General features: G+C 38.2%; 1 protein-coding gene across 1 annotated transcript in view; it reads right to left on the bottom strand.

The window, feature by feature from the left end:
- LOC121634775 (proton myo-inositol cotransporter-like) overlaps positions 1–21130 on the bottom strand; it is a 65628-nt gene that overhangs the window by 24563 nt on the left and 19935 nt on the right. Inside the window, exon 4 of the mRNA XM_041977690.1 lies at positions 501–609. Within this exon, the coding sequence (XP_041833624.1) occupies positions 501–609 (109 nt within the window). The remainder of the gene's footprint in view (positions 1–500; positions 610–21130) is intronic.

Below are 21130 nucleotides of genomic sequence, written 5' to 3'. Positions count from 1 at the left end.
AGTGGAGGAAAGAGACAGACAGATGACACAATCTCCTTAGATGCCGAGATAAAAAGAATGAAAGAGTAACTGTGGCCTGTCCGTTCACGGGCAAGCGGGCAGTAATACGGTGAGGCCGTTGCTCCCCTGTGACTGATCCGTTATGAAAGATGAAAGAAGTGTTTTGTGATTCAGTGCTGTGTTGCTGGAGCAAACACATCTGTCTAGGTTGCTTGTGTCTAGCAGGAAGGCATGACACGCATTCAGTGTCATGTTTCATCACAGTTGTGATAAACTCTAAAGCTGAGAGAGATAAAAAACACAGAAATTTTTCTCTGCAGTGGTGATGTGGTGGAGTGTATTGTATTGTAACTATCAATTATCAGTCAACTATGCATTTAAATATCTTTGTGAATGTGAGAAGTTCACATCCTTAAGCCTAAACAGCTGCAAACTTTAAACTAAGCTGACCAATGCAGACTCTATAATGCCTGTTGAAATAATATTATGGTAGCACTTACATGACCGTGTTGATTCCTGAGAGCTGCTGGAACATCTGAAGACCACAGCCCACCAGGAGAGCTCGCCGAGTTGGTGAGTAGGTCAGCATCCGCCAGATGACAGGACCATCTGGAGACACATGGGAAGACATGGCAGAAGTTAATTTCAAACCCAGCACGGCTCTGCCACAAAAGCTTGAATAGGGTTAACTTGCAAAATAAGCCACCCCAGATGAGAGAAAAGAAGACCCTGAGTGCTACATAAACAAAGCCGACAGGAACGTAAAAACTGACTTTTATCAACAGAGCCATAATTATGGGAACAAACAGCTGGTTAGCTAATTTATAAACCCATGACTCAAACTCTACTTTAGTTCACTTAACAAGTCTGTCATAAAAAATAATGAAATGACATTCAAAACTTTTTAATTTAATGTGTTTCTGCATAAAACAGGACATGTCAAAGACCCACTGTGCATAACAGCATGTTGGCTGCTCGAAATTGAATTTTTAAAAACTAATTTATCCATAGTTCCTGTTGCCGATTACATTTAAATGGGTCAATATTCATATTTCCTTAGAATGGACTAAGTCAGTCAGAAATGATTGTCATGTTAATTTATAATATATAAATGTGTGAAAATCATTAAAATGTGATGTAAGGGGCTCATTCTTGTTATTGTTTCAGTTGTTTCTTTCATTGTAATTTAACAGCTGATGCGTTTAGTCAGATCTGTTTTTGTTGTTACAAGCTAAAACTTTAAATAAAGACAACAAAGGTGATATTTCTTTAAAAGCCATGTTTTTTTAGTTTTCCAGCGAGTTAAACACCATCAGGCCCGTTCTACTGGGTGAGAAGATGACAGTGATGCCAGGTGGTCGCCCCCCCCCATTGTATCCTGGGTGGTTGACTACCTGACTGGCTGACCATAATATGTGCGCCTGCAGCACTGTGTGTCAGACAGAGTGGTCAGCAACACCGGAGCTCCACAGGGAACGGTCCTCTCCCCCTTCGTCTTCACCCTCTACACCACCGACTTCAGCTACTGCTCAGTGACCTGCCACCTTCAGAACATTTCTGATGACTCTGCAGTGGTTGGATGCATCACAGAGGATGATGAGGAGGAGTAAAGCACTGTGGTGGGCAACTTTGTCATGTGGTGCGAGCAGAACCATCTGCAGCTTAATGTGCCCCCCGTTTCCATCAATGGTGTGAATGTGAACACTTTGGAGGACTACAAATACCTTGGAGTGGTCATCGACAATGAACTGGTCCTTTAACATTTGCCGGACTATTTTATGAGTCTGAGATGGCCAGAGCCCTTATTTATACTGTTGTGTGCTGGGGCAGCAGACTGAAGATGGTGGACTCCAATAGATAAAATGATCCAAAAGGCCAGTCATGTTGTTGGGTTGGAGCTGGAATCTTTGAGGGTGGTGTCAGAGAGGAGGATGCTGCCCAAGATAAGAACCTCTCCAGCCTCTCCACAACATGCTGGACAACCTCAAGAGCTCGTTCAACAACAGACTCGTTCCACCTCGCTGCAGTACGGAACGCTGCAGTAAATCCTTTCTTTCTGTGGCCATAAAATTCCATAACTCTGCACTGAACCAGAAATCAGAGCCATAGACGGTTGCAAATGTTGTAAATATTTATCTCTTTGTTAATGTCTTCCTTGTAATATTCATATTTTGATATTCTTATTTTATAGTGTTTGATTTTATTTGTTTTGTATTTTAAATTTCGGCATCTTATTCTAATTTAACTTGGACTCTTATTTTTCTATTTTCTATATCCTTTTCTCTCAGTGTATGTCATTGTTTTAAGGAGCACTGCAATGCAGCAATTTCCCTCTGGGATTAATAAAGTATTTGTGATCCTGATTCAAATTTACTTGAATTAAGCTGTAAGAGTTTTTCTATAAAAAAAAAAAAAGGTTATGTGTTAATCAATATTGGCCCCTGTGTTGTCCATATTTCCCTTGCGTTAACACAGATAGCATGAATAAGTAATTGTAAAGGTTAAAGCGTTGCTGAGCTGACCTACTCATTTGAATCAGATGTGTTGAAGCAGGAAAGAATCCAAAAGAGGAGTTAAACTTTTATCTTATCAGTGTCGTTCCTTCCTCGTGGAACAAGAAAACCTAACGTTTTAAAAGCTGATCTGTTTGATCTCTTTTTTCTAACGCTGTAATTTGGATAACTGAATGATTTATTGACTAATCTTTGTCTTAAAGGTTGATAAATTTGTGGCCAACTATTGATCCATGTGTTACTAAACAATAAATCTTTATATTTCGGGGAACAATCTGGTCACTGTTAGTTACTTAATTCCCATAACTAGAGAATATTTGATTTGATAAGGTATTTTGGCTGCATGTCAAGGCCATTAAGTAATGCCGCTCTTACAGTGAGGGATATTCATTTTAGGCCTTGGTGGCAGACATTAGAACTACTCAAATTTTCTTAGATGAAGCACTGAAGCTTTGTTGTTGGAACACTCACGACTTTAACCTTTAACTTCCCTGAGACAAGAAAATAAGTCTTTTTGAGGATCAGCACAGTAGAGATCATACAATTTCACCATTTCAAATAGTTCCTGTCTCAGTGTGGGACGCAGTGAATGTTGAATTTGGCTTAGGCCTCATGGAGTCCCACTTGGCTCAGCAACAGAGCCAGACTGTGCTCTCCAACACACACAGACAAGCGATTCCTCTGGGAAGAGATGTCTTAATAAGAGGAGAGAGTGGCTGGACAAACATGGAGCTGTGGGATAAAGAGGGACACACACAAAGCACTGAGGCAAACAGCAGTCGGGGACACAGGGACAGGAGCACTCCCCCCCTCCCACCCCCCCGCCCCTCCTCCAAACACACACACACACACACACACACACACACAAACACACACACAAGGAAACTCACATAAACAAGGATGCACATATTAGATGACAGACAATCTGATTATTTGGGAGCAGCTGTGAGTGGGAAGACTCTGGACCAATAAACATTTCTTTTAACTGTTTGACAAGCAGAGCAGATTCTGTAAAGGAGGTCCTTGCTGACACGCAACATAGCCTTCCTTTGGTTGACCTCTGTCACACTGCCTCAGAGACATGATAATCAACTTTGTGTCCCTATAGTAGGTGCCATTTTTCATTTGAAGTCATTTTATAAAGAGGCTGTAGAGGAGTCCAAAATCTAACCTTTTGGCTAGGTTGTACAAAAGGATTTGACACTTTGTCTCACATTTACCCATTTTAGCAAAAAGGGCAAAGGGAGTGAACCACCTCCTTGTAATTTTTGGGCAAAATAGAGCCAGCAGACACCATGATAGTATGATAGTAGTGAAGCTCATTCCTGAGAGAGCTGGTATAGGTCCAAACTAAATCTTATCTAAATCACATCCTCATACTTAGTTTATGTACATTCTACAACAGTGATGCAGTGTTGTTTAACAATAATGATTTAACTAAATTCCAAAGTGTTTAGATGGTACATTTTAAAAATCAACTAACAGGCCACTTTGTCAACCTGTTCAATTACTTGTAAATACAAATATCTAATCAGCCAATGACATGGCAGCAACTCTAATCTTCTAGACATGTAGATATGGTCAAGGTGACTTGCTCAAGTTAAAACTGAGCATCAGAATGGGGAAGAAAGGGAATTTAAATTTAAACTTTGAACGTGGCATGGTTTTCGGTGCCAGACAGGCTCGTCTGAGTATTTTAGAAACTGTTGCTACTGGCATTTTCACACACAATCATCTCTAGGGTTTACTGAGAATGGTCTGAAAAAGATAAATTATCCAGTGAGCAGCAGTTTTCTTGATGAAAACGTCTTGTTGATGTCAGAGGTCAGAGAAAAATTGAAAGTTTGTTTTGAGACTGTTTTTGAGTAAATCAAATAACCACTTACAACGAAGGTATGCAGAATACCATCTCTGAATGCATAACATGTCCAATCTTGAAATAGATGAGCTACAGCAGCAGAAAACCACACTGGGTGTATGGGGGTATTTTTCTATCTTTAATCAAGAGCACAATTGTTTGCTTTGAGAGCAAGATTTCTGGTTTTCACACTCAAATATCATCTTGCGCTCTCTCAAAACTCTGCTCTCACACTCAGAAAGTCCCCTCTTGCTTTCAAATATATTGTTCTTCCTTTCAAAACTCTGCGCTCAGACTTGGTCTCTTTCCCTCACACTCAGACACATTCTCTGCTCTCTCAAAACTTCTGCTCTTGGATATTTTTTCCTCTCTCTTGGATTGAAGAAAGAGCTGTCTGTCAAACCTCCTCCAGCCAATAGAATACGAGATCATTCAAACAAATTGTTAAAGTCACTCAGTCACTCCTGCAGCACTCCCCTGTTCTCCCACTCATCCGCACTTCCCTGATCCTCCACACCTGGTCCTAATCTGCTCATCACTATTAACCCAACCAGTCACACCTGTTTCCTTTTGACTCTCCGGTCCTTATATACCCCACCAGTTCAGTCACTCATTGTCGGACCTTAAACCACATACCCTGGACTCACTCCCCTGCTAGATTCCTCACCTCTGCACTGGTAACAGTATGTCTATCATCCATATCTCTGTTAATAAACCTGTTAACCTTCCTCTGTGTTCCTGGAGTCCATTACCTAACAGAAATAGTCCTCACCTTTAGGGTGCGCTTGTTTTACTTGACACAGTGACTCCACACTCTTAGCCCAGATTTTGTTTGAACATAAACTTTTTAGTAGTGACTAATTATCATTTTATGTTTTGTATAAACAGTGTCTCATTAATAAAACAAATAAGTTGTTTCTAATAGTTTTCTACATTGTGCAGTGTAATAATATTAATTAGCAAAGAAAACTCAACATGTTACGTTTCTTTTAGAGAAAACCCATTGCCTTAAACCATTCTAGTTTTTACAAATGCTGAAGAGAGGAAAAAATATCCAAGAGCAGAAGTTTTGAGAGAGCAGAGAATGTGTCTGAGTGTGAGGGAAAGAGACCAGGTCTGAGCGCAGAGTTTTGAAAGCAAGAGGGACTTTCTGAGTGTGAGAGCAGAGTTTTGAGAGAGAACAAGCTGATATTTGAGCGTGAAAACCAGAAATCTTGCTCTCAAAGCAAACAATTATGCTCTTGATTAAAGATAGAAAAATACCCCCATATGGGTGTCACTCCTGTCAGCTAAGAACAGGAAACTGAGGCTGCAGTTTGCACAGACTCACCAAAACTAGACAATAAAAGATTGGAAAAATGTTGCCAGGTCTGAGTCTCCATTTCAGCTGTGACCTTAGATGGTAGGGTAACAATTTTTTTTTGTCCTAAAAACATGAAAGCATGGATCCATCCTGTCTTGTAACCAGGGTTCGAGTTACTCCAGGGCTTTCAGGGTAGCCTTAATTTTGGGAGAGCACTGCAACTTCACAAGTCATAAACATGCAAATTAGTGCACATAGTGTGGTCAAAAATATGGTTCCTGCCAAGAAAACCCTTCTTCAGCTACTACTACATGCTTCTTATTTAAACAGAAACAGGGGAGGAGAGTTCTTTAACAACCATAAAAAAGAAGCACATCAGGTGGTTATTGTATGGATGCTAACTGCACAAAACAAACAATACTGCTGTCCATGGTGCTGAAGGAAACAGAACAGATCACTGGGGTCATTTGGAGGATTTACAATACAAACCCTGTTTGTAACAATGATTCAAGCAGCTGGTAGTGGTAAAATGGTGTGGGGAATATTTTCCTGTCCTACGTTGGGCCCTTAAGTTCCAAGTGATAATAATTTAATCATTAAGATCCAATGTATGAACAAGTCTCTAAGACTATGACAGAATTGACTTTATTTAGATTTTTTTTTTTTACTTTTCTCAGGGGAACAGTGAAAAAAATTCTTTGTCAGGAGCCAACTACAGGTAACAATACAAAGGTCAAAGTTCAACTGTGGTAGAAGTGGAAGCTACAAATGTATTAAGTTAGCCAGGCTGGCTAATTTCACAATTCTGTTAAATTCAGATGATTAAGCTGAGTCTGCTCATAATGGGCATATTCAGCCTGTAAAAAAGGTTGTGTGATATGTTCTGCAGCTCTAAAGTGAGCCATTTGAAGTTTCAGTAAGAAATATTTCATTGACTTAATCCAAAATCATGTGTTACAAACATGGACAGAGAGCGATAGGTGTAAGTGTATCAGGTAAATGCCTCCTAATGACAAACCAAAAGACACAGAATGACCCAGATAAGGAAAAACACACATCTATGAAAATTATGAATGTCATGGGCCAGTAACTGTCTTAGCTTGATTTTGAACAGATATAAAGGATTAATTTATCCAGGGGAGGAGAGTAAACGTTAGGCTGTACCGAATTTATGGTTAGAATTTGGAGTGTGACTTTAAACACAAATCTTTTATTACAGTAATTAATGATAATGCAAACTCAAACTAACATTGTGTCTTTATTAGCTAAAGGAAGCAACAAACCCTGCTATCCAAGGAGGTGGTCTAGCTAGTAATATCTAGGCAACATACAGATTTCCAATCTGAGGTTAGTAAAAGTGACTCAACGGTCACACTGAGCTTGCCTGCTTTACAGAATATAACACACATATGAACATATAATTAAACTGTAACTAAGCTTTATTTTCCTAGACAGTCAATATAAAAAAATCATGTAGCAATTTTTCTTATAAATGTTTTGTTATTAAAGTCAGAGTTTAATCCAAAAGCTTTCCTCTGACTAAAAAGAGGAACCGTGTTTATGGGCAAACCATTTCCAGGCACTAACCTGGTGGAGTGTGATTGGTTGATCCCTAGAGACCAGACCAGAGGACTCTTATCTGATTAGCCGGGAGGCAATCAAGATTCATGGACCACAGTCAACTATCCAGAGAGTTTAGAACCAAAAGCTGCATCAGCCACTACTCATCCACATGCAACCACAAAAACATGACATCTCTTCCCTTTTTTCTCTCTCCTTCTGTCGTTTTCCTCAATTAGTCCGACAGCATTAGCGGTGGGTTTGAAATGATACCCAACTGTATGAGCCCTGTTTTCTGTTAAATTTTTTTTTTACCTGACACTCACAAAATACAGCTTCATTTTTTCAGCTTTTTTTCATTGCACCTGTTGCAATGACAATAAAGTTTCATTCGTTCATTCAAACACCACCCTGCTGTAATTTAATCAGATGAAACATTGAAAAAAGAGATGAAAAACAAAGCAATGGGCTAGCAGTAAGCCACAAGCACAGTGATGAACTGTCACAGTATTGCATTAAATGCACACTGAAACTCTCCAGCTACATCTGCACCATTTGAATTGTATCTATACAACATTTACCAGCAATTTATCATCTAACTATATTATGCTGTAACTATCATCTACTATACTATGCTGAACCTTCAGCAAACCAATGTTGGATTGAGGTATACCCCTTTTCGAGGTATCATTAATACCACCAGCTTGACATTGTGTAGGCACCTCTTAAGCTGCCTAAACACCTTTAACAGCCACTGCACGCTTGTACTTGGCCTACATTGTTCAACTTGGCAGAATATGGCAAATCTAAGTGTACACAAAACAACACACACACACACACAAAGCTTATTACAAAGGCAGTTTTAATCTCACACAACCTCCTATAGATCTCCTTTGAAATCTTATCAGCCTTTAATCCAACGGACACTAATAGATTTATTTTTAGAATATAATATGACTTGTTTATATTAGGCAAGCCTGGCATGCGTTTCTAATGAAAACTAGTTAAATTTTCCTTATCTTCTCTCTCTTTAATAGTCAGTGAAGGGATCTCCAATTAGTTCTTCTCTGTTACCTTCTTTCAGGAAATACAACAACCTGTTTATATAGTAAGCCCAGCCAATTAAGATGCTTGTGTAGTGCCGCTGATTTTTTTCGTTCATGCAGCAAATGAAGAAGATAGCAGGAAGAGGAAAAAGGAGAAGAGGAATTCAGAGTTTTATGGCTGCTGTCTTTCAAGGAACACTGGCAATTCAAAGGACTTCCAATTATGGATTCCCATATTGATTTGTAAATTGTCCTTCAGTAAAATGTGTTTCTATCCTTGGGTCAGTACAAGTATAGCAAGGGAAAAAGAGGTATTGAACAATGTCCAATCACAAAAAAAAAAAAAAAAAGGCCAGAAATAGCTACTCGTATTCCATCTAATCACAGTATCCTGGGGAAGTAAGCAGCTGGAAAGGGACTTCACTTATGTAACAGAACGGGCTGCAATCAAGGACTGAGGTCTGGCAATCTGCAGCCCTCCTACCTCAACCCCCATCTCCTCTAATTATTCCTTCCACATATTTCTCCTCTTCTTCTCACCTCTTCTGTGCTCTCTCATCAAAATAAGACCATGAGATCATAAACTCTACACAAGGTTAAGACTAATTAGAGAATAAAATTAGTTCTCTCACCACAAGCCTTTTTGATGGAACCACCACAAAATCTATGTTTTGTACCTTTAAATACAAAGAATTATCAATCATTTAGGCTAAGTGCTGGCAACACAGTGTATTTTGCCAAATTTACTACATACAAGAGATTTACTCTTGGGTAAAATACAGCTTTACCCAAGAGTAAATCTAATTTGTAACCGCATTCCTTCTTGAGGCACTTTCACCAAAATAATCTCTACACTGTAACTTCAGAGCTGTGGGAGCAGATATTTCATTATAAGTCAATGTAGTACCAGAGTCTGACTGAGACACAGGTAAAAATCTTTTTAAATTTCATAAGACAGACTGCTCTTTATAAGGTAGTTTACATTGTTATAATGTGCTGCTTTATCATCCTGTTTGGACAGCTTAATGGAATTAGAGGAAATACAGATACACTAATGGTAAACAATTAACTGAACATGGCCACAGAGGTAATTTTTATAGACTGTAGATTAAGTTCTTGGGATTTCTCTGTGTGAATTATGTTTTTAATATATATTCAGTGAGGGTATTAAAATGAGAAATCCAATTACATGTATGTATCTACACACTACCAGTCAAAACTTTGGACACATTTAAAATCACTAAACCAAAGCTACTAAGGTGATTGCAAAGCTTAGTCAACATTTGTGCAACAAGCAGTTCTGTGATGGTTTGGGTAGCTATTTTGAGAAATTCCCTTGGTCTTGTAATAGTTCTGTGTTGGATGGTTACTTCTGAAGACCAGTTTTCGATAACCAACTGTTTCCCAATTGCTGTACCATGGGACAATAATGTCCTTAGTCACACAACAAGAACAATGAAAACTGGCATAAAGATCACCGCAGTGGTGTAAAACATTTGGATCAGCTCAGGCAATTACTTATACATAAAAGGACGTCTCTGGAGTGTTTTGGAACAGTAAGGGATCGCTTCCCCATGCCAACACCTCTAAAACTGTTGGAGGAGGTTCTGATCGAAGAATGGATTTAATTTCCCCAAACCACTGTGATAAACTCGTAATACTTTATTGTTTATCATATTGACTTACTATTGTATCAAAGAAGGACTGACTCATAGTGGTAAGTCCTCTATAGTGGTATGTTGACAGGAAAAAGAAAGTCAAATCAGCCAAAATGATGCAATGAAGCACTTCTTACATATCATAAATATGTAAGTTAATAACTTGCAGCTTACATGTGTGGCTTATCTCCATGTTGATTTTTTAATGTTTCATACAAGCATTGGTTGAAAGGTGGGAATGTGTCCTTTTTCGACAAAGCTTTAACACCAAAAATGTTGTCTGGAAAGCAGCTGATCTAATCTTCTCTGTAGCCAGGACTCCTGTCTGCAGATGCAGGGTAGCAGCTGTGTTTGTCTGAAGGCACTGAGGGGCCGGTGGTTGCCAGGAGCTGAGCACCAAACAGAGAAATGGATGTATAGATAGATGGATAAGCACACACATGCACACATAAAAAACACACAGTAAATGATTAGCAATGGACCTTAGACTAATTCAGCAATAATATCTGGAATCATTATGGCAGCAAAGCAGATTTGTCATACATAAGTAGGGAGGTTTTCATTAATTTAGCTCTGGCATCTTTATGACTTTGCTAAACTCACAATGGATGCTTAGTCCACATACTGTACAGTACTGGAATATCAAAATGAACAGACAAAAAAAAAAAAAAAAAAAAAATCTGCCAGCCAGGGGAACCACCATCTTACCGCTGGGAAACTAATCACATCAAAGGAATCAATCAATAGAGTGCAGGAAGCAGCTTTCAGATCATCTTGTCTTTCTGTCTAATTCTGTTGCCAACTGATAAAGAAAAAGGGTTGCAACAGGTAGAAAGATGCAGATAGAACAACGAAAAATCAAAGACAGTGTAGCTTTCACTTTTGGCTTTGAAAAACAAACTCACCAGCAGGTGATGTAATACAGAACAAGTTCATACCAGCAAAGGTGCAGAAATACCCTGACCTGAGATGAAATAGAGGACTGTGTTTAAACTCTAATTCTCTAAGTCTGCAATCAGACTGCTTTCACTGTAGAGATGCTGCCCATCATTGGGTTAAACATAACACGGCAAAAATGAAGAGACATTTGCATTTTGCATTTTGTGAACAAAAATAAAATTGATGCTTCTAGATGACAACTTGTTGGTAATCTAAAGTATCCACCCAGCATTAGAGCTTGTTGTGACAACTGCCGCACAATCAGCTGCTTTGCCAGTTGATCCAAAACTAGTGTATTGCTAGTCCTAAGGGATGAGTGTGGAAACAGTGTGTGAGTGTGTCAGATAAAAACATAGAGATGCTGATTGCCTCCAGGGCAACAGGCAGATATGTGCACGGAAAGAAAATACCACACACACACACACACACACACTTTCCATTTCATATCTTGTTAATCTGCCGACTGCTACAGTTTCACTGGACACACATATACACACACCCACTGTCGTACATACCTTTGAATAAAATAAGACGCTTTAAATACAAATTGTAAATTCAAATTCTGTTTTGCTTTCCATTAACACAGTGTAAACCAAAATTTTCACTCTGGCAAGATTCATCAACCCATTTTTAAAAGGTAAAACATTGGGTCTGGTCTGCCTGTGCCCCTTAAAAAATACTGTGAAATGGTGTTTGAGCTTGGTTCAGTATCTCTCTCTCCATGCCAAGCTTGTGACAAGAGCAGGGAGGGAATCATGATAGATCTGCCATTGCTCGACTCTCCTTGCTCAATTATTAATGAGCTGCTTCAAATCTGCAGGGGAACAGTATAGTGGCGAGCTTGGAGAAAGAAGTCCTTTTGTTCAGTATTCATCAGAGGCCCTTCTCCTTGCTGCTTATTTGGCTAAACAGGACACCGAACAAAGTCTCCAGTGTTCATCAGTGCAGAAATAAGCAAGAAGGAGTAAATTAAGAATTGAAATCATTATTTCTGAAACCCTAGAGATGAATATCTTGGAAGCATGGGAAGTTTAAGGGGCAAATTAAGTGTAGTCTATACATTAATAATCTGTTCTTCCTCCGACCCGAACAAGGAGCAAGTCCAAACCAGCTTTCGACTTTCTTTAGTACCAGCCATAAATCAGCATAGAACTGATTTGGGCTCTTAGTATTTCATGCCACATGCCACTTTTTCTGGTTCCTGTGAATTTCTAAACAGATGAAATGAGGTTTGGGGAGCTAGCTTTTGTATACAAGGCAAAGCCCCCCCAAAAATGACTAGCTACATGAGCAGTTATGTCAAACAAAATTATTCTCATAATCCTACTTAATGGTTCATAGTGAACTGTGTTATATTTAGAAAATTTATTGGAAGAAATTAAATATAATGTCCACAGTGACATTTCTGTTGGTGCGAAATGCCAGTTCATTTAGTCATTTATATTCAAAAACACAGTGAGGTCCCTTCTTCACTGTTTTGCTGTTGCACCAACAGGTTAACACAACAGCCTGAGGACAAACCAAACACTGGTTATAGGGCAGATGTTTTGGTTTTTTTACAAACCTCATTATTTTAATGAGCAAGGAGGATGTGAGGGAGATGTCAGTACCTCCAACACTGATAATATGTAGCTGGTACTGACATTGTGTTGAAAAATGTCTGTTCACAGAAATTTTGAGTGGAGCAATCTTCAAGCGACTTTAAGAGTCCAAATAAAGCAGGAATTCTTCTAATATCCTTTTATGCCTGCAATGGTGGACATTTTCCTTGTATAGTGTAATTCATAATATGTCTGGCCCCCTACAGCCAAAGCATGCTATGGCACTGATTATGGAGCATCTACAGTTATTCATGCATGCACACATGAATACTGTTCATGCTGTTAGTGTGACTCATCTCTGCTCAGTGTCTTTCTGCCAGTTTTATTCTGACTGAGTCAACTTAACAACATAAATCCAGTGGCTGCCAGGACTCCAACTTCTGTGCAATAATTATTCTCTGTAAGGATTCTCCATCTAAACACAAGGAATACAGGACAAAAATGTTGTGTGACAATATCCATCATCAATATTATGAGAGATTCTTGCTGATTTGAACTTCATTATAGGAGCTTGTTTGTAAAAGTGTTTTATACATTTAAATTCGTGAGAAATTACCGTAATCTTCCTTCCACCATATTTCCATCAGACATCCCCTGAGCTGCTCCATAGCACTGAGCTGCTTCATCAACACATTTCCAATGTTTTTTTTATACTAATTTCTACACTGGATATTTTGATTACTAAGATTCACGAGTTAGCCACTCTGCAGATGATACATATTGTGAAGAAAACAAGAAATGGCAAACATGACTCACAAAAACAGACTGGAAAAACCCTCTAAGAGGCTGTTAAGAGTGAGTGTATTAAGTATTGAAACAAACTGTATTTCTAAAGCTGCAGAAATGACCTTCATACCTGCAGGCTGATCAAATGTGATACGAATGTAATATACTTTCCCTACAGAGTCAGTGAAAATGGTCAAATACATTAAGGAAGGCAAGGAAAGGAAAGGAAAGGAAAGGAAAGGACAGGACAGGACAGAACAGGACAGGAGTCAACTCCAATCTGACACAAGGAAAGGACAAGAACTGGGGTGTCATTTATTAAACTGTGTGTAACAAAGCAAACTACAGGTAGCGTACATAAGGAAAAAGGAAATACGGCGCACAAAAACTTTCAGATTTATAAAAGCTTCTGCATGCATGTCACACACCTTTTTCCGTTCATAAATCAGAATCAACTCTAAAGTGGGTGCACGTGAGGCAGCGCCTTTCCACACCCTTGTGGTGGCCATAAAAGGTCTGGTGAATAATAAATATTTATCATATCATTTCCATGATGGCTCGGGAGGGAAGAAGCAGAATTTTTCGGGGTGTGAGACTGAGATCCTGATTGACCACGCTGAAAAAGGTAAAAAGGTTTTATTTGGAGGGTACGGCGTGGGCATTACAAGTGGCGAGCAGCAGGCGGCACAGTGTCAACACCGTGTCAGAAGGCAAGAGATGCCAGAGTCATCTTTATATCTCAGTTGGCACTGCATCCTTCTCCTGGGCGGGAGACCTTTGTTTTCAAAATGTGCAAAATGTTTGCCAATTAGTGTTACTGTCTTCTTTCATTTGATCCATTTAAAATCTAATGAAACCCTGCCTCTTCTCTGCATCTGTTACTCCCACTTCTTTTCTAAACTGTCTTGAGACCAACTGGGTTGATTTTCTGTAACAACTGTACCACACCTTGGTAACTACAATGAAGCAGCAGTTCACAATGTGCACAAAGAGCTTTGTCAAACCAAAGCTTCTGACAGATTAAATACACAATCAAAAGAAGACGCATTGATCCATTTAGTCACAGCAAATATCTTTGGGCAATCTGTGGAAAATAAAAAGAGAAAGCAAGGAGATAAATTCTGAATCAAATAGAAAAACTGCAGTCATGGAAGATGCAAAAGGTAGACAGAAGGTGAATTTTCACATCATTTCTTTTTTAAAGTGCTTTCTCATTTCAGATGCCTGACAGCGCCCAAGGCGTTTAAATGTAGGAGAGGAAAACAAAGGATGAAGGCTGCTGTGTGAACTCCTATCAAACTCCTCTTACCCCTTCAGGCAAGAAAATTAAAAAAGGATGTATGTGTGTGGATTTCCTCACATTTATATGAACAGATTTTAGTCATGAACTGCTGCAGTGAGAGCTTGAAATCAAAATTTGGAAAAATCACAAAAAAAAAAAAAAAAAAAAAAAAATCACCTGTTTGTCCTACAGAACTAAGATTTCCATGATAAATCTGCTGAATCATATAAACATGTTCTACCTTGCAAAAAAGCCTAAACCTAATTTCAGTAACTTGTCCTAAGGAGTGTCACTGTCAGGGATCAAGCAGTAAAACAACGACAACACAGAAAGTAAGTTCAAAAACTGGGTTTGTATTGACCCAAAAATGTATACAAAAATAAAAAAAAGATTAAATATATAGTCGTCTGGTCATCCTAAGTCAGACTGTCCAATATCATATTAACTGGACAACATGGGCGTGGTTTATAAAAATAAATCTCTCACTTTGGGAAATCACACGAAATGGCTCATACAAACCCTGCCTGCTGCTGCTATGAAGCTAAAACCAGAAGGAGGTCAAATAAAATGAAATAAAAAACAGTCATTGCAGTTTTTAACACTTTTGTTGTTAAAACAAATTTAAAAAAATCAGTATAGTTTCTAGCTTTTGCCCATAATTATGCCATATTTATACCACATGCTGAATAATAGATATAGTAAAGGTTCTTTCATAATGGCTGTTTTTGCCAATGGAAAATCTCTGGAGCCATTTGAAAATCTGGTGGCAATAACTTATGAGTTATTAAGATTCATGACTTCCAGACTGCACACCTGCCCTAATGCAAATGACAAGGGTCTTCCCTAGGGACACACTTGCTGAGGAACATGCAAAAATAGAGCACAGTGAGAGAGGTAAGAAATGATTGAAGGGAACAGGAAAAATAGGCATTGTTGACAATCTCATCTACCAGTTCAAAAAATTATAAAATATATAAGTTAATTTACTGACTTAATAAATCCTCATCGATGGATGGAACATTTGAGTCACAACCATTACTGTGCTGGTTAATTCCACTTATAGGCTCACTCTGTACTCTGAGCCCCGAAGCCCAAAACTAATTGAGCAGACATGTTCTGATTGACTATGGCATGTTAGGGTGAGTCACATATTCTTTGCTGTCATTTCTTGTGAAAACCCAGGAGAATATGGTCAAAGGTCAAATGAGCTTTAATTCCCATTAATGTGTGGTCTATGACCAAAATAAGTAAATGTTTGTTGCCATCTTTTCCATTGAAAAACTATTTTTGGTGAGTTGTGGCAGTAAATTAAGAATAACTGCAAAAAAGTCACAAAATTACAGAAGCAAGCAATTAAAGAAGTAAGATTTCCCCAATTCTTATCTGATGGAGGCATGAAAGACGTGGCATTAGTTATGAGACACGATTGTAAAAAAGATCAACATATTTCATTTTTTTCTCATTTAAGCCAATAAAGCTACAAAACCAAAATATGTGTAAATGTAAAAAATTCCTAGTAGTGATACGTTTGCAAAGCCAAATCCTGAGCTTATGCTTTTGTTTGTTGATATAATTGGCTTATATCCGCATTTAATCTTTTTTTATTCACAATAATTCTGTTACTAGAATCGTCCAGACGCAGCAAACTATGCTTAGATCTTTAAGCTGCTTAACATTTATCCAACTCTGTGCTCAACTTTTTAGCTTACCTGTTATTTCCGCTGTAAATAGATAAGCAATCCCAAAGCTCCTCAGTGGGTATTAAGTAGATAGATTTTCCAGGACAAAGTAATGACCACTGTGACCACTTACGAGTGCTTGCTAATACTTTGACGATCAATGAAACTCCTCAGCTGAATAGTCAGATTATAATTTAACAACTATAAAACACTGAAAGACATGAACATTGAGTTCAGTGCATTCATTCTGGGGTTGGAACTTTTTTTTTTTCAAGAGGCTAAGAACAGAAAGAGCGGATGGAAAGCAATTACTGAAGTATACAGAAAGATAATTCCCTAATCTCCCCTCTTTGCTTTCATCAGGAGAAGCTTGATTTTCTTTGCATCCTCTACTAATGCAGCCTCAACAATAAATTCCCAGATGGGACTTTGGTTCCATTTCACTCCTACACCCCCCCATAAGCTCATTACTGTTCAAACTGATAGTAACTGGGGCAAAAATGGGCCATCCCCGCCCATCTTTTACCAATACATTTGTTCATATTACCCTTGTGAACATATTTGTCAGGAAAGTAAATTTATTCAAAAGTAGATTAGCAGAGAAGACAAAGCCTCGAGCACGTTTAGATTCAATTAAGTGCTACTTGAGAGCAGAGCAGTGAACTCAGCTTACATCAATAAACAGTGAAGCTTGAATGTGAGCTGACTGCTACTCACTCGAAAACCAGCTGAACTTCAATCAAATGAGGTGATTCACACCTTTTATTCTGCAGAGGTTTAATATAAAAAATCAACTTCACATGCATGAGTCCCACCTGTGTGTAAAGTATAGAGGAAAAGTACTGTTCTGTGATTCCAAACTGTATTGATCTCATTATTACATTCATCACGGACTTAACCAGGCACTGAGCTGCAGTAGTATTATAAAATGTGCAAATACTCTGAATTATTAATGAGTCAGTGGGAATTAGGGCTGTAAAAGAGATAGCGCTTAGACTTCTTCTGACACTCATCAGGTGTGTGCTTGTGACTGTGTGTTCTTATTAATAAGCAGTGATAATAATAGTGTAAAATCAATTATTTAGAAGCAGGAACACAAATACAGTGCTCTTTTACTGATAGCAAACACATTGTGCTATTCAATTACCTGGAAACAGTTTGTTATAAGTCCAGCAAAACAGCGGGCAGAGAAGTTTGCACTGCACAACAAATAAGGAGAAAAATTGCTTTTAAACTGATATAAACCAAAAAAGGGTTTCATTTAAAGTATAATAAATTTCCAACTGATTTCTGTATGAAAAAGCAGATTTTCTGCTGTCTGATGTCCTGAACCATCCATGGTAAAGATAGTTTGATGGTACATATACAGAAAAATGAGATAGTTGTCACTGTTTGTGGAGGAAGTGGACCCAAATAGAGGCAGGAGGCTGGCAGGTGTAACAAAAAGGGCTTTAATGAAAATGACTTGCAAACAAGGTTGGAAAACAGAAACATGGAGGCCACAGGGAAACAGATGATCTGGCAAAGAGTGACTGAAAACATGGGGTGTATAAACTGAGGACAACTAAGGAGGAGCAGCTGAAGCAAATTAAACCAGGTGTGCCAATGAACAGGAAATAAAACAAAATATAAAACACAAGAGGATCGACTACAAAATAAAAACAGGAAATGAGACCCAGAGACAACTAAGAAGAAAAACTAAGGAACAGGCTAGTACAGGAAACGAACACAGGGATAATCTCAAACCAGAAACCCAAGACAGCAACTAGGAAAATCCAACAAAAACCAAACAAGAAATCCACAGATCATGACAATATTAAGATGGATGAGTGGAACCATATGCACAAAAAGGACTGATTTTTTTGGTGATTCTGTGGAAACTTTGGAAATCAGCTAAAACTCAGTCCAGCTGCAGCGAGGGTTCTCGTGAGAATTAAATTATATTTCTCCAATTTTAGCTTCTCTTCACTGACTCTCAGTAAAATTCAGGATATAATTTAAAATAATTTCCTAAAGCTCTTCATGACCAAGCTCCACTTAAAAATCTCATGGTTCCATATTTTCCCAGCAGAGTACTTCACTCTCAGACTGCAAGTTTACTTGTGGTTCCTAGAGTTTCTAAAAGTAGAACGGGAGACAGAGTCTTCTACTATCCGGCCCATCTCTTATGATGCCAGCTGCTACTGAAGTCCGGGAAGCAGACACACTCTTTGCTATTAAAATCAGGCATATAACTTTCCTTTTTGATTGAGCTTATAGGTAGGGCTTGGGTGACCTTAGCCATCTGTTTAAGTTATGTTGCTATGGGCTTAGACTGCTGGGGGACATCCCTTGATGCACTGAACACGTCTCTCTATTTCCCTAACTTGAACAGTTCAGGTGAGGTCTGCTCAGTATAAACACTTTACCTGAATCAGTGATGACAGTATCATCTGCAAAGCATAATGAGGCTGCAGGTATTCAACAAGCTCATTTAAAAAAAGAAGAAAAAGAGTGGCAGAAATAGGGAGGCCAAGGGACCCCACAATTTTGTTTTGTTTGCTTTTAACTTTTTTTTTTTTTTTTTTTCCTAATATTATTAATTTTGTCTGTATCAGTTTGGATTCATTTCATTTCAAGTCCACAACCTAAAATAAAAAAAATGTTTTTATTAACATTTTGACCACAACTCATGATTAAGAGTGTAGTTATAACTGGCATGAGTCTGCATTGACCACAGCTTTTTTCCATGAAAGCTGACAAGGTATCGTCTGAGTAACATATTCAGTTCAGTTTCAATGCACTTTAACTTTATTTCTATAGCACCAATATACAACAAAGTCATCAAGCTGGTTTCAAATTGATTCCAATTAACTGTAATGTAATTATAATCAAATCAAATTGATTATATAATCCACATTAATCAAATTTATAATAATTAACTGTACGTAAAGCAAATTTTACCCCCCAAAAAGTTATGTTTGACATTAAGACAATGTTCCCTCTATAGATGACTGAACACTACAGTGAAATCAATAAACATCCACCCCTTATTATAAAAAAAACTTATTTTAATTGTGTTTTACAATAACTTTGCTAGCTTTGGAGTAACTTTTGTTTCAGTAGCTCTGTGGTGTAATAGTGCCACGTAACGGCTGAAACAATGATCTGTTGTGATGCTGCCTCCATCGCTCAGTGTCCCGACATGCCCTTTGTTTTTCTAAGTCTACATCTGAGTCTGCTGAGCCGTGCTTGGAAAAAGAATTGTTATGAACAAGCTTTCCAAAGAAATCGATGTGTTCAATAGAATGCACTATGAAGTTTCTCATGAAGACTGGCAACATAATGGCCAAGAGAATTGGCCTGAAATGCTGCCACAATATTGCCTCTCCATCATAATTGCTGCCCAAACACCTTCATTTTCCACTTCACTTTCTCTTTGTCTCCCACCTCGCCTCCGCTCTTCACGCCACTGTCAGAGTGGACAGCTTCTAGAGTTTGTCGATTTAGGATTGACACATCATTATCACATCAAGAAGAAGCAGGACCTCAAGGCTTCTATATGTCCTTCCTCCAACATCAGCTTGGTGTACAAAAATATGAAAATCCAGTCATGAAGTATAAAATGTGTTTTTTGATTGAGGGCAAAATCAAATTTTATCTATGTTAAAAAAAGAAAATGAAGGACATGTTGGACTTGGAATAAAACAGTGAAAAACTTTGATTTTCTGTAGGATTTGGTTAATTTTAGAAGATTTTCTTGCCACACAAACTTCAAAAGGTACTGTTCCAACACCTAAAGGAAAAGAAAAATAGTTTTCATATATCATAAGATGTGTTTTGGCGGATATAATGATAATGCAGTGTCTGTTCCACTGCTGCTTTTTGTATAACAATTCTAATATAATTGTCAGCTTTTTGAACGCTGGGTTTCATGTGTTACTCTGTGTGTGAGTCTGAGAAAGACTGAGTCGTGGTGGGGATAAAATGCGAGGGTTACACTTTCTATAATCACTGTTTAAGCCTAAGGTGAGAGGAAAAGGGAAAGTGAGAAATATTGTTTCTATGGTAACCAGAGAGCCTCAGTTTTAGCAGGTTACAGCCACAGAAACGCTCACACACATCAAGGTCTTTACAGGAGCCAGAGGTGAAGCAAGTCACTAAAAGACAATCCAAAGGCCAGCCCTAGTCAAAAAAGGTAAATTTGATCTCTTTTAGACTATTTTGGCTTTTCTTTTTCCTTTTGCCATTTTAAATGGGCTTTATAAATAAAGCAAATAGGCTTTAATTTTTACAGTAAGCTTTATTCTATGGCTCAGACTTACTAACAGTCTCCTTTGATGTCACAGACATAAACAGGCAGTCTTCGTGTTACTAAAAATACACTGTTTTTTTGTTTTGTTAACTTGTAGTGGCACTGTAGTCTTAGCAAGAAGATCTAACAACATGCTAATATTCAACATTAAATCATTAATGAGCTACTGACGATTACTGAGCTGCCTGGTTAACATGCTTCATGTCAATGGAAGAAGTCATTTTCATGTTTTGGAGGTGCTTCACAACACTAACGTTAGCTTCTCCTACACACTAAATCTTAGCGGGGCTTACTTTTAGGGCTCATTTATGCTTAACACAAAATAATCATACAGGTGGAGCCTTCTGTCCATCCTTTGCCTATATTTTGTGCATATTTCAGTCCATTTTCAGAGAATTCACTAAAAAGCACGTGGAGCAGTACCACTGGAAACCGTGGAGGCAGCATTAAGTAACATAGTTCAGGAAGAAGAAGTTATAACGTATTTAATGGCTGCACTGACCATCACCTTCACCTGTGCTGTCTCTTTATATGTTTCTTTCAGGGAATGTGCATGATCATGATCTTCTTCACTGTGGTCACGTTTGCTGCTGCTCAAGGCTACATCCACACAGAGATAAAACTAATTAGTTTTTAAAAAGTTTTCTATAAAGACAAAACACTTTCAAGAC

The sequence above is a fragment of the Melanotaenia boesemani genome, chromosome 23 (assembly GCF_017639745.1).
Source record: "Melanotaenia boesemani isolate fMelBoe1 chromosome 23, fMelBoe1.pri, whole genome shotgun sequence".
NCBI lineage: Eukaryota > Metazoa > Chordata > Actinopteri > Atheriniformes > Melanotaeniidae > Melanotaenia > Melanotaenia boesemani.
This window is presented reverse-complemented; position numbering and strand designations above follow the sequence as displayed.